The 16,091-nt window shown below is 48.7% G+C and overlaps 1 protein-coding gene across 3 annotated transcripts in view; it reads left to right on the top strand.

Moving 5' to 3' along the window:
• Nucleotides 1-16,091, top strand: part of XRCC6 (X-ray repair cross complementing 6) — a 47,033-nt gene that overhangs the window by 19,228 nt on the left and 11,714 nt on the right. For all 3 annotated transcript variants that reach the window (XM_056523843.1, XM_056523841.1, XM_056523842.1), the window contains exons 6-9: nt 6,827-7,010; nt 11,798-11,984; nt 13,972-14,140; nt 15,794-15,955. In XM_056523843.1, the coding sequence (XP_056379818.1) occupies nt 6,827-7,010; nt 11,798-11,984; nt 13,972-14,140; nt 15,794-15,955 (702 nt within the window). The remainder of the gene's footprint in view (nt 1-6,826; nt 7,011-11,797; nt 11,985-13,971; nt 14,141-15,793; nt 15,956-16,091) is intronic.

Genomic DNA, 16,091 nt, shown 5'->3' with positions numbered 1-16,091 from the left:
ATTCCTTTTCTTTTCTGTTTTCAGGTGGGTACTCAGGGACTGCGGTTCCCCGTTTCCCCATTGCGAGTGAGGGGGCACAGACATTGTGTATATGCGCTGTTAACCCCCCCTCGCTAATGGTCAGCGCTTGGGTGGTACCTCATGGGTCCGGGTCCCCCTATTTACCTGCTCGCCTCGCTCGCGCATAGCAGCCAGGCGTGATGCAGGTAACTAAAGCTGACTGAAGACTTCACTGAAGACTCCTTTAGGTAAGTTCTTCTGACTGAGGTAAGTACTTTCCCCCCTTTTTTCTCCATAGGTATGAACTCGCAACCTCTGGAGACCCCCTGTTTTGGCCCACCTACACTTTATGGGCTTGCCTATACAAGGGCTGTACTTTAATCTGGGGGAGCAGTGGCACCTGAGGGGGCATTTTTTATGGGGCACTACACTTATGTGTGTGTGTGTGTGCTTGGTGCACTTCACTTATATGTGTGTGCTTGTGCTACCATGTCAGCGCCTTATATGCGGCTGTCGGCCGCGGATCTGTATCCGGCCGGACGCTCTCAGCGCTGATTTACTTTTGTTTTGTCGGCAGCGCCTTATATGCGGCTGATAGCCGCGGCGCTGCCGTGAGCCGGGCGCTTCAGCGCCGGCTTACTTTCTCTTTCACCGGCAGTCTCTGCCGGCGCTTTGTCCGCCCGCTCTCTTCCCCCGGGCGCATAAACGGCCGTCAGGTGCTCTCGGGACAAGGAGCAGACGCCATGACAGTTCTTTAAGGCCGTCTATAGCCCCGCCCACAGGGCTAGGAGCTCTCAGAGGCGCGAAGCAGCCTCCAATCAGCGCCGTGGGCGCGATTTTCAGTTCGAAGGGGTCAGTTAGTGAGTGCCTTGCTTCAGGCACTCCCCTCTCTTCCTATTGGCTGGCCTGTTCACTCTCTTTCTAGCTGCTCAGAGTGAGTTCTTCTCACTGCAGCTGACAGGGGACACAGACTAGGGTGAGAAAGTTCCTATCTCCTTTTTTTCTTTCTACATTATGTCCGTATCCAGAGCTGTTCCTTCCTCTAAACAGAAACCTGGAACTTCTGTGACTTACTATCTCTGTAAGGACTGTAATACCAAGATGTCTGGCTCTGCTGAGCCCACTTGCCCTGCCTGCTCCACTGCTCCCCCAGACCCCCTGGTACCCCCTGATGTCCCTTCGGTCCCTGTGGGTTCAGCCGCTCCACCAGCCTGGGTTTCTTCCCTGTCCCAGTATATGGCTGACTTGACCAAAGTCTTCCCTTGAAGGGGTCTTCCCTGCGCAGGACCTCTGGAAGGGCCCGTTCCTCGTCTCCACATACTTCACGCTCTCACAAGCGTCCTAGGGGTGCCTCGTCTGACTCTTCCATTGAGTCTTCAGATAGACGTGAGCGTTCCCCTCGTGGGTCCCGCCCCCCCAGTCATCTGGGCACAAACGTCGTTCCTCTAGAGGATGTTCTCGGAGTCGCTGCTCTGCCACACCAGAGCCGCGTACTCGGTCAGGGTCGCCCCCCTCCAGGACTGCCTCTACTCATTCTCATTTCCCTGGTGGACGAGGCTTCCGAGTCGGCATCTGACTCCGAGGACCGCCCAGACTCAATTGCAACGGTAAACTCTTTGGTGACAGCCCTAAGAGACACCTTTCACTTAGAGGACCCAGGATCTTCGGATGTCAATCCAGGAGTATCCTTTCATCGTGCTAAGCCGGCACTTCAAAGGTTCAGCTCTCACGCTGACTTTGACGACATTCTGGAAATCGCATGGAAACATCGAGACAAGAGGTTTCCGGGAATCAAGACAATTCCAGAACGTTATCCATTTGACAAGGACCTTGTCACTAAGGTGGTTTCCCCTCCCTCAGTGGATCCACCAATTTCCCGGATCTCTAAGGCGACTACACTGCCTCTGGCAGATGCCGCTGCCTTCAAGGATCCCACGGATAAGAAGGTAGAACCCTTAGCGAAGTTTGCCACTGAAGCAGCTGGCTCTTCTCTTTTTCCCATCTTCGCCTCGACATGAGTGTCCAAGGTCCTGGCGGAGTGGTGCCAAAAGCTCCATCAGGATATCTTAGCGGGATCTCCCCCGGAGGATCTATCTGCTCTGGCTCTCCAATGCTCTAAAGCTGGGGACTTCCTGTGCACAGCTTCCATGCAGGCAGCTTGTTGTTCTGCTTTTGCTGTGGGTCACCTAGCGGCTCTCCGCCGCTCTATGTGGCTTAAAGCTTGGAATGCGGATGCCGCTTCCAAAAGGTCTCTCACTGAGCTTCCCTTTACGGGCGGCTGTCTTTTTGGCAAACGCCTTGATGAAATTATCTCTGAGGCAACGGGAGGTAAGAGTTCCTTGTTACCTCAAAATAAGGCTCGCCCTACTTCCCAAAGGAAGCCCTTTTCCTTTCGGTCCTTTCGGACCTCTGGCTCTAGCAAAGGGTCCGGGCAGGTGCCCTCGCGGGACAGGAAGGCTCCCTCGTTCTGGCCACGCCCGTCTTGGAAGTCGGACTCCAACCGGTCCTGCCGCTTTGCGCCCAAATCGGGCAACCGCAAGCCCACTTCTGCATAAAGTGAGGCCCCCACCCGCGGTTTCTTCTCGGTGGGAGGTCGTCTCTTGTTTTTTCGAGACATTTGGACCTCTCACATTCAGGACTCTTGGGTCAGGGATGTGGTGTCCAACGGTTACCGGATCGAATTCGCCTCCCTTCCGAGGGATTGCTTTTTTTCGCTCCCGGGCCCCCCGGTCTCCTCCTTTGGCATAGCAATTTCGAGCAGCTCTCCAGTCTCTGCTTCTTCATGGGGTTATTGTTCCCGTTCCTCCTGGGGAACGGTTTCGGGGTTTATATTCAAATCTTTTTGTGGTTCCCAAGAAGGGCGGTTCTGTGCGTCCAATTTTGGACCTCAAGCGTCTCAACCCTCACCTCATCCGCCACTTCCGAATGGAATCTCTCCATTCGGTGGTGGCGTCCCTGGAACAAGGGGAGTTCCTTTCATCAGTGGACATCAAGGATGCCTACCTCCATGTTCCAATATTCCCAGGCCATCATCGGTACCTCCGCTTTGCGGTTCCGGAGGGGCACTTTCAATTTGTAGCTCTCCCCTTCGGTCTAGCCACGGCTCCTCAGGTCTTTACAAAGATCCTTGCGCCAGTAATGGGCCTGTTATGGTCGAGGGGAATCACGGTGATACCCTATCTGGACGACCTTTTCATCAAGGCTCCAACCAGAGCCCAGACTCTGGAGAATCTGGACGTCACTCTCCACACTCTGACTTGCTTCGGGTGGATGGTCAACCGGGACAAGTCAGTCCTCCGCCCTACCCAGTCTCTAACCTTCCTGGGACTTCAATTCGACACGGCCTCTGCCCGGATTTGTCTTCCGCCGGACAAACATCTGGCGCTCCGGTCGGGGGTCCGCTCCCTTCGGTCCCGGGTATCAGTCTCCATCCGCACTTGTATGGAAGTCCTGGGTCGGAGGGTGGCAACTATGGAGGCCGCACCCTTTGCCCAGTTTCATTACCGCCCCCTTCAACTGGCGATTATTTCCCTATGGAACAGGTCTCCTCTGTCCCTTGATCGTCAGATTGTTCTCCCTCGCAGGGTCAGTCAGTCTCTGCTCTGGTGGCTCCGCTCCCCCCTTCTTCTCCAAGGGCGGTCGTTTCTTCCCCTTCACTGGCAGGTTGCTACAACGTATGCCAGCCTGTCGGGCTGGGGTGGCGTGTTCAGGCATTGGACGGCTCAGGGACTCTGGTCTCCCCAGGAGACCCTTCTTCCGATAAACATATTAGAATTATGGGCATTTCTTCTTTGTCTTCTTCATTGGGAGTCCCGTCTTCAGTCACATCCTGTCCGCGTTCAGTTGGACAACGCCACGGCCGTGGCGTACATAAATCGACAGGGCGGCACTCGCAGCTCAGCAGCCATGGCCGAGGTGACCAAGATTCTCACCTGGGCGGAGAGCAAGGTTCCCGCCATTTTGGCGATTCACATTCCGGAGGTGCTCAACTGGGAAGCGGACTTCCTCAGTCGGTCCTCACCCGACCCCGGCGAGTGGTCTCTACATCCAGAGGTCTTCACACAACTCTGCGACCTCTGGGGCAGTCCGGACGTGGACCTCTTCGCGTCCCGGCACAATCGGAAGATCCTTCCTCTTGTGTCCAAGTCCCGGGACCCTCAGGCTCTGGCCGTGGACGCCCCAGTGTTTCCTTGGGCGGGGTTTGCCCTACCCTATCTGTTCCCTCATCTTCCGCTCCTTCCCAGGGTGCTGAGGAAGCTCAAGGCAGAGGATGTCCCCGCCATTCTGGTAGCTACAGAATGGCCCCGAAGGTCGTGGTACGCCGACGTAGTCAGGCTCCTGGACGACACTCCACTGCGCCTTCCGCTCCGTCCGGACCTGCTCTCTCGGGGTCCTCTTTGCCACCCCAATTTACAGTTGCTGCATTTGATGGCGTGGCGGTTGAGACCGCGGTTTTGAGGGCCCGCGGGTTCTCTTCCCAAGTCATTCACACCATGCTCAAGGCTCGTAAGCCCTCCTCCGCAAGAATTTACCACCGTACTTGGAAGCTCAAGACTTCTCCCCTGTAACCTTCTCGGTTCCCCGTCTTCTCTCCTTTTTGCAGTCAGGGTTGGAACTAGGGTTGTCTCTCAGTTCCCTTAAAGGTCAGGTTTCGGCCCTTACTGTTCTTTTCCAGCGGCCCCTGGCTTCTAATTCTCATGTCCGGACTTTCCTTCAAGGAGTGACGCATGCTGTTCCTCCTTATCGGTCACCCTCTCCCCCTTGGGACTTGAATTTGGTTCTGAGTGCCCTCCAGGGTGCACCCTTTGAGCCCCTTAGAGAGGTGTCTCTCCGCCTCCTTTCTTGTAAAGTGACGTTGCTTGTTGCTATCACCTCCATCCGGAGGGTGTCTGAATTGGCAGCTCTCTCCTGCCGTTCTCCGTTTCTGGTGATCCACCAAGACAAGGTTGTTTTCCGGCCAGATCTCTCCTTTTTGCTAAGGTGGTTTCGGCCTTTCATCTCAATGAGGACATTGTCCTCCCGTCTTTTTATCCTGCTCCTTCTCATCCTAAGGAGCGCTTACTACACAAGCTGGATGTAGTTCGGGCTGTTCGGTCTTATCTCTCCATCACTTCTTCGTTTCGTCAGTGTGATTCCTTTTTCGTCCTTACGGAAGGTCGTCGCAAGGGACAACCTGCTTCCAAGGCCACCATTTCTCGGTGGATTCGGTCTGCCATTTCGGAGGCCTATCGCTGTAAGGGGAAGATTCCTCCTTTCAGGGTTGTGGCTCATTCTTCCCGTTCTGTTGGGGCATCCTGGGCTCTCCAGAATAGAGCCTCGGCCTTGCAGATTTGCAAGGCGGCTACCTGGTCGTCTTTGCACACTTTCTCGAGGTTCTACCGAGTTCATACCTTCGCATCGACTGATGCTAGTCTGGGCCGTAAAGTGTCGTAGGCGGCAGTGGAACGGCCGTCTGCCTGACTGCTTATCTGCTAGGGGTGTGAATCGCCAATAATTTGGCGATCCGATTCGAATCGCGATACCAGGGTGGCGATTCGATATATCGCAATATATCGCGATACTGTCATGTTGGCGATATATCACGATATATCGCGATATTCCCTATTAAAAGCTTGGGAAAACTTATTCTAGCTGAGAAAGAACAAGATCCCGCGAGAGTTGTCCTGTGAGTGCGTACGTTCTCCTTCCTGTTTGTTCTGAGTCTGTAGTCTCGCGGTAGCAGCCTGCGAGTGGGACAGAGCTGATAACGGGTACACTGCCAACTAGTGGTCATGAGTTTAAGTGTTATAAAAAAAATAAGACAGACAAATAGGACTGTGACTCAGTGAGTGAAATACAGTAAATGTTAATTATAATAATTTATAAAAAAAATCGATTCTCAGAATTTTAAAATCGATTCAGTATCGCGGAACAAAAAATTGCGATAATCGCGCAAATCGATTTTTTCTTACATCCCTATTATCTGCCCACCCAAGGGACGGCTTTGGTACCTCCCACGGTCTGTGTCCCCCAATGGAGCCGATAGAGAAAAGGAGATTTTTTAACACTTACCGTAAAATCTCTTTCTCGAAGGATCCCACAGCTCCCCACCCTTTTGGGATTTTCCTTTGTTCTCTGTCCGAGGGTGTGTTCAGTTATGTTTTTTCTTCTGGTTCTCGGACAGTTTTGGGTTTTTCTTGACCTGTTAGTCTCCTTCTATTGCTTTGGAACTTAAACTGAATAGCTCAGAGCCTGAAGGCTGGTATATCCTGCTGGGAGGAGCCAACTGTTTTTGTTGCCATAGTGTCACACCTCCTAGAGACAGCAGCATACACCCATGGTCTGTGTCCCCCAATGGATCCTTCGAGAAAGAGATTTTACGGTGTTAAAAAATCTCCTTATTTATGTTCCACAGATGCTTCAAATGCAGGAGAACACACAAGTTAAAGGGGTTATCCAGGATTAGCTAATTGTTTAAAAAACAGCACCACTCCTGACCTTAGGTTGTGTGTGGCATTGCAGCTCAGTTTCTTTGAAGTGAATGGAGCCAAGTTGTAATTCCACACACAACCTGAGAACAGGTGTGGTGCTGTTTTTGAAAGAATTTAGCTCTGTTCTATTCCAGGATGGCCCCTGTCTGGCTGCCATAATATGGCTTCTTATAAGAGATGTATGTAAGATTAAGAAGAGTTTTCCTGCTGCATTCTTACCGTATCTAACTGCATTCGTGGCGTACCCCATTAGACATTGTATGCAGTCACTTATTGTTGTGACCCAGTAGATCAGAGCTTAAAGGTCCTTGCAGGTAGAAAGTAAGTTCAATTAGGTGTTTTTATTGTATTTCCAGGGGCTTGCTTGGATCTCATGCATCTTGAAAAAGAAGGTGGTTTTGACATTTCTAAATTCTATCGGGATATTGTGAATAATGATGAGGATGAAGACCTTGGCGTTCAATATAAAGCTTCCAGAAAGCTAGATGACCTCATGAGAAAAGTGCGGGCCAAGGAAAACAAGAAGAGATCTATGTGCAGGTAAGGGAACCAAAGTTTAACATCCTTTACAACGGAGTTAACCTTGCCTGTATATCCTACAGCAGTGGTCTCAAACTGTGGTCCTCCAGATGTTGCAAAACTCCAACTCCCTGCATGCCCGGACAGCCAACGGCTGTCCGGGCATGCTGGGAGTTGAAGTTTTGCAACATCTGGAGGGCCACAGTTTGAGACCACTGTCTTAAAGGGGTTCTCTGGTGGAAAACTTTTTAAATCAACTCGTGCCAGAAAGTTAAACAGATTTGTAAATTACTTCTATTAAAAAATCTTAATCCTTCCAGTACTTATTAGCTGCTGAATACTACAGAGGAATTTTTTTTATTTTTGGAACACAAAACTCTACTAAATCACGAGCACAGTGCTCTCTGCTGACATATCTGTCCATTTTAAGAACTGTCCAGAGTAGGAGAAAATCCCCATAGCAAACATATGCTGCTCTTGACAGTTCCTAAAATGGACAGAGATGTCAGAAGAGAGCACTGTGTTCCAAAAAGAAAATAGTTTCCTCTGTAGTATTCAGCAGCTAATAAGTCCTGGAAGGATTAAGATTTTTTCATAGAAGTAATTTACAAATCTGTTTAACTTTCTGGCCCCAGTTGATAAAAAAAAAAAAAAAAGTTTTCCACTGGAGTACCCCTTTAACGACACAGGACGTAAATGTACGTCCTGGTGATGTGGTACTTAATGCACCAGGACGTACATTTATGTCCTGAGCATAACCGCGGGCATCGGTGCGATGCCGGCATCATGCACGGCAGGTCCCGGCTGTGGTTCGCAGCCAGGGACTCGCCGGTAATGGCGGACACCCGCGATCCAGCGGATGTCTGCCATTAACCCCTCAGATGCCGTGATCAATACAGATCACGGCATCTGCAGCATCGCGATCACTTAACAGGATGATCAGATCGCCCGCAGCGCTGCCGCGACGATCCGATCATCCTGCGCGGCAGACGGAGGTCCCCTCACCTGCCTCCGCTGTCTTCTGGGAATCTTCTGCTCTGATCTGCCTTCCCGCAGACCAGAGCAGAAGATGACCGATAACCCTGATCAGTGCTGTGTCCTATACATAGCACTGAACAGGATTAGCAATCGAATGGTTGCTATAAATAGTCCCCTATGGGGACTATAAGAGTGTAAAAAAAAAAAGTAAAAAAATTTTGAAAAACCCCCTCCCCCAATAAAAACGTAAATTGTCCCATTTTCCCTATTTTACCCCCAAAAAGTGTAAAAAAAAATTATTTTATATACATATTTGGTATCGCCACGTGCGTAAATATCCGTACTATTAAAATAAAATGTAAATGATCCCGTACGGTGAGCGGCGTGAACGTAAAAAAAAAGTCCAAAATAGCTGCTTTTTTATAACATTTTATTCCCCAAAAAATTAATCAAAAATGTAATAAGTTTTGTATAAGCAAATATGGTATTAATAAAAATTACAGATCACGGCGCAAAAATTGAGCCCTCATACCACCGCTACGGAAAAATGAAAAAGTTATAGGTCTTCAAAATAGGGGGATTTTAAACGTACTAATTTGGTTAAAAAGTTTGCGATTTCTTTTAAGCGCAACAGTAATAGAAAAGTGTATAATCATGGGTATCATTTTAATCGTATTGACCCAGAGAATAAAGAACACATGTCATTTTAACCATAAATTTTACGGCGTGAAAACAAAACCTTCCAAAATTTGCAAAATTGCGGTTTTCTTTTGAATTTCCCCACACAAATAGTATTTTTTTGGTTGCGCCATACATTTTATGGTAAAGTGAGTGATGGTATTACAACGGACAACCGGTCGTGCAAAAAACAAGCCCTCATACTAGTCTGTGGATGAAAATATAAAAGAGTTAGGATTTTTTGAAGGGGAGGAGGAAAAAACGAAAGCGTAAAAATAAAATTGTCTTAGTCCTTAAGGTCCAAATGGGCTGAGTCCTTAAGGGGTTAAGGTAATTTTAAAAGTTTCATTTTCAGTCATGCACTCTTATAGCTATAAAGTTTATAGGCAGCCGTAAAAAGGACCCATTACTATCCTTAAAGGGGTACTCCACCCCTAGACATCTCATCCCTTATCCAAAGGGGGGAACCCTTGTGATCTCCGTGCTGCACCCGGCGTTCTGAACATTATGTTCAGAACGCTGGGTTTGGGCTAGACATGAATGGAGGGGGCGTAGCGTGAAGTCACGTCCACGGTTGCCCAAACCCACCGTTCTGAACATATTGTTCAAAACGCCGGGTGCAGCACGGAGATTGCGGGGGAGCCCAGTGGGGGTGGGACCCTGGCGATCAGACATCTTATCTCTATCCTTTGGATAGGGGATAAGATGTCCAGGGGCGGAGTACCCCTTTAAGGTGCCCATACATATGATTTTGTCAGGACTGATCATTTATGCTGACTCTTCCGTGACAGATCATGTGTGGGATAAATCCAATCAGGCGTATTGAATTCCAGATTGGGTACTTTTGTTCTTAAAGGGGTACTCCGCCCCTAGGCATCTTATCCCCTATACAAAGATTAGAGGATAAGATGTCAGATCGCCGGGGTCCCGCTGCTTGGGACCCCGGGGATCGCCGCTGCGGCACCCCGCTATCATTACTACACAGAGCAAGTTCGCTCTGTGCGTAACGATGGGCCATACAGGGGACGGAGCAGCGTGACTTCATGGCTCCGCCCCTCATGACAACACAGCCTGCCCTCTTATTGCAAGTCTATGGCAGGGGACGTGACGACCGCCACGCCCCCTCCCATAGAGGGAGGCGGGCCGTGACGTCATGAGGGGGCGGAGCTGTGAGGGGGTGGGCCGTGACGTCATGCGGGGTGGAGCCGTGACGTAACGATGCTCCAGCCCCTGTATTGCCCGTCATTACGTGCAGAGCGAACTCGGATAGGGGAGAAGATGTCTAGGGGCGGAGTACCCCTTTAAAAGTTATTTTTTCCATTAGATAGGTATAAATTGATTGTGTTTTGTGATTTTGAACATAATTAAAATATACAAGCATTATATCTTCAAATGTCCTGTATAGATATATATACTTACTGATCCCCACGTTCCTGCTTTGTTTTAATAACCTGCTGTCCTTGGTTACGTCCGTGCTATTGAATCCACGAAGGTGATCAGTTCAATTGTAATCTCCTAGTTTTTGCCCTGCAAGTGTTGGCAGTCAGTCTCCCATGTGCACACAAGCAAAGGGAATTGTGGGAAAATGTCTGTAATATCACAAAGAAACAGCAGGGTCACAGTTCAGATAGGAAACAGGACATGATCAGATTAATCAGAATACTACAGTGGTTTATTTTACCCAAATAAACAGCACATTTGTACTGTATTGTACTTTAAAGGGGTACACCAGTGCTAAGACATCTTATCCTGCTGCTGGGAACCCCTGTGATCTTCCACTCCGTTAGAATCAGTCTCCGGAGCGTGTTCGCTCAGGGTCTGATTACTGGCGATCACGTGGACGGAGCATAGTGATGTCACGCTCCGCCCCCTCAATGCAAGTCTATGGGAGGGGGCGTGGCTGTGTTGAGGGGGGTGACGTCACAAGGGGACGTGGCCGTGACATCACAACCCCCACCTCCCGCACACAGTGTTCTAAACAAAAGCCGGGTGCTGCACAGAGATCGTGGGGGTCCCAGCGGCGGGACCCCCGTGATCAGAAATTTTATCCTGTATATTTTGGATAGGGGATAAGATGTCTGGGGCAGAGTACCCCTTTAAAGGAAAGTAAGCTGTCACCAGAAGTGTCTGGCAGCAGCTTATTCCCCTCTCTACACTGAGAACAAATGCATGCTGTGTCAATGGGAATCCAGACGTAGCAAATACCCGACACAGTTCTCTTGTTTAAGCGAACTGTATTATAGTGTCCATTCAACAGATCAGGCATTTCCAATAGCCATTCTGTGTGGTGCCTACCGTACCAAACACAGCTGTCATGCCCCCTCCCATAGGCTTGCATTGAGGGGCGGAGCGTGACATCACATGGGGGCGGAGGCATGAAGTCACACTCCGTCGGCCTTGTGGTCGCCTGTAATCAGACCTGGAGCGAACACACTCCGGGGACTGATTATAAACGGGGTGCTGCGTGCAAGATCACGGGGGTCCCAGCGGTCCGGACAGCCGTTGGCTGTCCGGGCATGCTAGGTGTTGTAGTTTTGCAACATCTGGAGGTCCTCAGGTTGTAGACCACTGTCCTATTCTTTACATTGCACGGATCCCTCAACATACGATGGTTTCAACAAACAATGGTCCATTTGGAACGGATTACCATCGTATGTTGAGGGACCACTGTACCAACATTGTCTGGTGTAAATTTGCTTATGTCGACACTCAGCATAATAGCACAGCGGTAGTCACTCACAGTTTAAGGCCTCACTGCAAGGCATCCTTGACACTAGTCCCATCCTCACTTACTGGACTTGGTCCCTGCCTGTGCTTCAGCTGTGATAAAGATGATCCTGAAGCTGGACAGGATTATTTTCTGGATAGTATGGGGACCCCTAGTGGTCTTTTTATTTATAATTTTTCTTTTTTTTTTTTTATAAGCCATGATTTCTATAAAAAGGAGATCAAGATGTACAACGTATAAAAGGTTTTTGATTCTGACAGTGACCAGATAATATAAGTTGGGTTATCACTCCCTTTAGTAACCATGGCCAGTATTTAGTCTAGTACAATGTATTTAGGATCTAGTACAATGTATTTACACTAGAAACTATGTAAACGCATATTAAATTATATTCTAATGCTTTCTTTTTATAATATTTTTGCAGAATCCCTCTGAAGCTGTCTGATGACCTCTACCTTACTGTCGGAGTGTATAACTTAATCCAGAAAGCTTTCAAACCACCCCCAGTAAAGCTGTACCGTGAAACCAATGAGCCTGTAAAAACTAAGACACGAACATTCAACAGGGAGACGGGTAGTCTCCTGCTTCCCAGTGACACAAAGAAAGCTCAAGTATGTATGGCGATAGCAAAAGGACAGTGAACTCTAGACACCCCAGCAAATACCAGAATTAAAGCACAAAATACATTTTTATATATGTTACACTTAGGGTACGTTCACACAAGCGGACCCACAGCGTATTTTACGCTGTGGATCTGCCGCTGAAGGACCCCTGCATGGTGGCTTTACACGTGCCTGCTCGGAGCAGCAATACGCCGCTACGAGCAGACACACTGCTATGTGCAAGTCGCAGCGCGCATGCGCAGTATATTTGCACATCGCAGCTGCTCTCTGCCTAGCTCATGGAGCAGGGGGAGCGGCCGCGATTTGTGCGAGTACACCGCGCATGCGAGGCGACTTGCACATCGCTTCAGTGTGTCTGCTCGTAGCAGCGTATAGCCGCTCCGAGCAGGCACATGTAAAGCCACCATGCAGCGGTCCTTCAGTGGCGGATCTGCAGCGTAAAATACGCTGTGGGGCTGCACGTGTGAACGTACCCTTAATAAGATATAACAGAGAATTCCTAGAAATCCATCTGTGGTTTTCTCTCTACTAAACTGCTAACACCACTAGATATTTCTTGAGTAATCAAGTGTAATGATACCTATGTTTACATTCACACAGCAGAAAATCTTAATGGAGATATATCATGAACAAAAAACGTATCCCCTATCTGTAGGATAGGGAAAAAGTTTTTTAGATTGCGGGGTCTAACCGCTGGGACCCCCCCCCCCCCCACCCGCCCCTCTCCCCCCGACGTGCTTCTGTACGGGGCCCTGGCTCTCTGGGAATGGAGTGTGTAAACCTCCCCTATGAGTTTTCAGCCAAAACACCCCCTCCATATATCTCTATGGGAGATCCGTTGTGCTATCTTCGGCCTCTCCCATAGAGAGATATATGTAGGGGGCGTGGCGGCCTCCGCTTTGTGTAGGGTCGACACGCTCAGCTCCCAAAGAGAGACGGGACCCCATACAGGAGGCCGCGGGGGGTCCCAGCGGTCAGATCCCCCACTATTCCAAACATATCCCCTATCTGGCAGGATACGTTTTTGATATCTCCTTTAACAATTAATGCACCATATGCAAATGAGAGAGGCCAAGTTTCCGCAGGGTGTTCCTCTACCACTGAAGTGTCTTGGCTTCTCCGCTCTAAATCCTCCCAAAGGCTTTCCCCTCTGGATTTCCTTGACATCAGTATCCAGCGTCGTTGGATCTCTTCTCCATATCTTGTGCAGGTACCGTATGAAAAGTCCCAGTGACTTGCATAGAATGGTTTCAGCGTACGAGCCTCAAACACAGTGCGGCAGAGAATGGCACGTGTATGTTACATCATTGAAGCCTGTTCCCTTAGCAGGTAATGGCACCGTGATTCGCTGCACAGAATGAAAGAGACTGAAAGCAATGTCGGTCATCTACAGAGGAGGCTGGTTTGGGAGGGTTGAGCGAAGAAGACAGGACACTTGGCTGGTAGAGGAACACCCAGCTGACACTTGGGATATGGTGCAGCGTTCAGAAGTAAATGTTCCGAACAATGTTTTCGCGCTGGGGGTGGGTGGTCAGCAACGCCCCGTCGTGATGTCACGGCCACGCCCCCTCAATGCAAGTCTATGGTAGGGGGCGTGACGGCCGTCACGCCCCCTCCCATAGACTTGCATTGAGGGGGAGCGTGGCCGTGACTTCACGATGGGGCGTGGCCGACCCCCCAGTGCAAAAACATTGTTTGGAACATTTACTTCCGAACGCTGGCCAGTGGAGTTCCCCTTTAAGACTTTCTTTTCTCCGTTTCCCATGATGTATGATCACCAACTAGTTCAGTTGGGTGAAAACATTAGACAGATTTTTTTTTAAACTCTGTGTTGCTTAAATTCGAAAAATGTTATTAAATGCTTTGCATGACTGATCATAGATATTAAAACTTTTTCTTGTATCGGGGCAAATCTATGTGTCTTATGCTAGAATATAGTGCCCGTATCCATTCACTCATTATTCTCTTTGGTCAGACATACGGTAACCGGCAGATTGTGCTTGAGAAGGAGGAGACAGAAGAGCTGAAGAGGTTCGATGATCCGAGTCTTGTGCTGGTCGGCTTTAAACCTATCAGTTTGCTGAAGACGCACCATTTTATCCGGCCCGCACAGTTTGTTTATCCAGAAGAGTCTCTTGTCAGTGGTAAGTCCTGTTCTGGACATAAAAAAAAAAATTGTCACACAGCCCACATCAATAACGGGGGACCATGAATGATAGTAGAAGAGGAGGCCAAAAAATATATATATATATTCATACAGTCTCGTATAGCAGAGTTTTGCAGTCAGTACAGGGAGGATAGCACCTGCGTATTGAAACAAGTTTGCTGTCATTTACATTACATGTATGCATTATGTCACCATGGCGTCCATGTTTTTTTATAAGGTGTTAAAATGCTAGTCTTGACATGAATTGTCTTAGCAAATCTGCTCACTGCGGACTGTAGGTATGCTTCTATTAATACTTTTCTTTCTTGATGTAGCAATTTTCTGATTTTAGCAAGCTGCCGGAGTACCCCCCACAAAAACTTCTAAACATACACTCACTGGCCACTTTATTAGGTACACCTTGCTAGTTCCAGGTTGGACCCCCTTTTGCCTTCATTCTTCGTGGCATACTTTCCACAAGGTGCTGGACACATTCCTCAAAGATTTTGGTCCATATAGACATGATGACGTCACACAGTTCCTCCATATGGACATGATGACATCACACAGTTCCTCCATATAGACATGATGACATCACGCAGTTCCTCCATATAGACATGATGACATCACACAGTTCCTCCATATAGACATGACATCACGCGAACTCCATATGGACAAGAGGACATCATGCAGTTCCCCCATATACACATGATGACATCACACAGTTCCTCCATATGAACATGATGACATCACACAGTTCCTCCATATGAACATGATGACATCACGCAGTTCCTCCATATGAACATGATGACATCACGCAGTTCCTCCTTATGGACATGATGACATCACACAGTTCCTCCATATGGACAAGAGGACATCATGCAGTTGCTGCAGATTTGTTGGCTGCACGTTTATGATGTGAATCTCCGGTTCCACCACATCCCAGCGGTGATCTATTGGATGAGATCTGGTGACTGTGGAGGCCATTGGAGTCCAGTGACCTCATTGTCCTGTATGAGATGATGTCATGTGACCTCATTGTCTTGTATAAGATGATGTCATGTGACCTCATTGTCCTGTATGAGATGATGTCATGTGACATGGGGCATTATCCTGCTGGAAGTATCATCAGAAGATGGGTCCACTGTGGTCATAAAGGGATGGATATAGTCAGTAACACTGACTATAGGCTGTCATGTTTGTACCATTCTCAATTGGGGCCCAAAGTGTGCCACGAAAATGTCCCCCACACCATTACACCCCCACCGCCAGCAAAAACCATTGATACAAGGCAGGATGGATCCAGACTTTCATGTTTTTTTAAGCCAAATTCTGACCCTTCCATCTGAATGTCACAGCTGGAATCGGGACTCATCAAACCAGGCAACGTTCCTCCAGTTTTCTATTGTCCAAGTTTGGTGCCTGTGTGTATTGTAGCCTCAGGTGTACCTAATAAAGTGGCCAGTGAGTGTATATCCGTTTATCTAAAGAAACCTTTAATAACATTACAATGTAAAGCTGGGCACGATCTGTTCCAGCTCCTCAATAACCTGCCCCCTCGGATTGTAATGCCTTTTAATGTGTATAGACTGAACTCCTGTTGTGGCTGTGTACTAGCTCGTACATGAAATGGAATATTCTTTCTCTTTAGGCAGCAGCACATTATTTAATGCTCTGCTTATGAAGTGCTTGGAAAGACAAGTGATGGCCGTTTGTAGGTACACCCCCCGCCGAAATACACCGCCTCGCTTTGTTGCTTTGGTCCCACAAGAGGAGAAACTAGATGAGGAAAATTTACAGGTGAAACCTCCAGGTAAGTGCGCAACAAAAATACAGTTTGTATTGAGAATGGATTCTGTATGGTCTCCTATGTCTGTCTGGGGTTCTTCTGGGGACTCCATTTTCCTCCTGCACACAGACTTTGCCATAAATGTCTGAAAGGTGCAGAA

This window comes from Hyla sarda, chromosome 6 (assembly GCF_029499605.1).
Source record: "Hyla sarda isolate aHylSar1 chromosome 6, aHylSar1.hap1, whole genome shotgun sequence".
In the NCBI taxonomy this organism is placed as follows: Eukaryota; Metazoa; Chordata; class Amphibia; order Anura; family Hylidae; genus Hyla; species Hyla sarda.
This window is presented reverse-complemented; position numbering and strand designations above follow the sequence as displayed.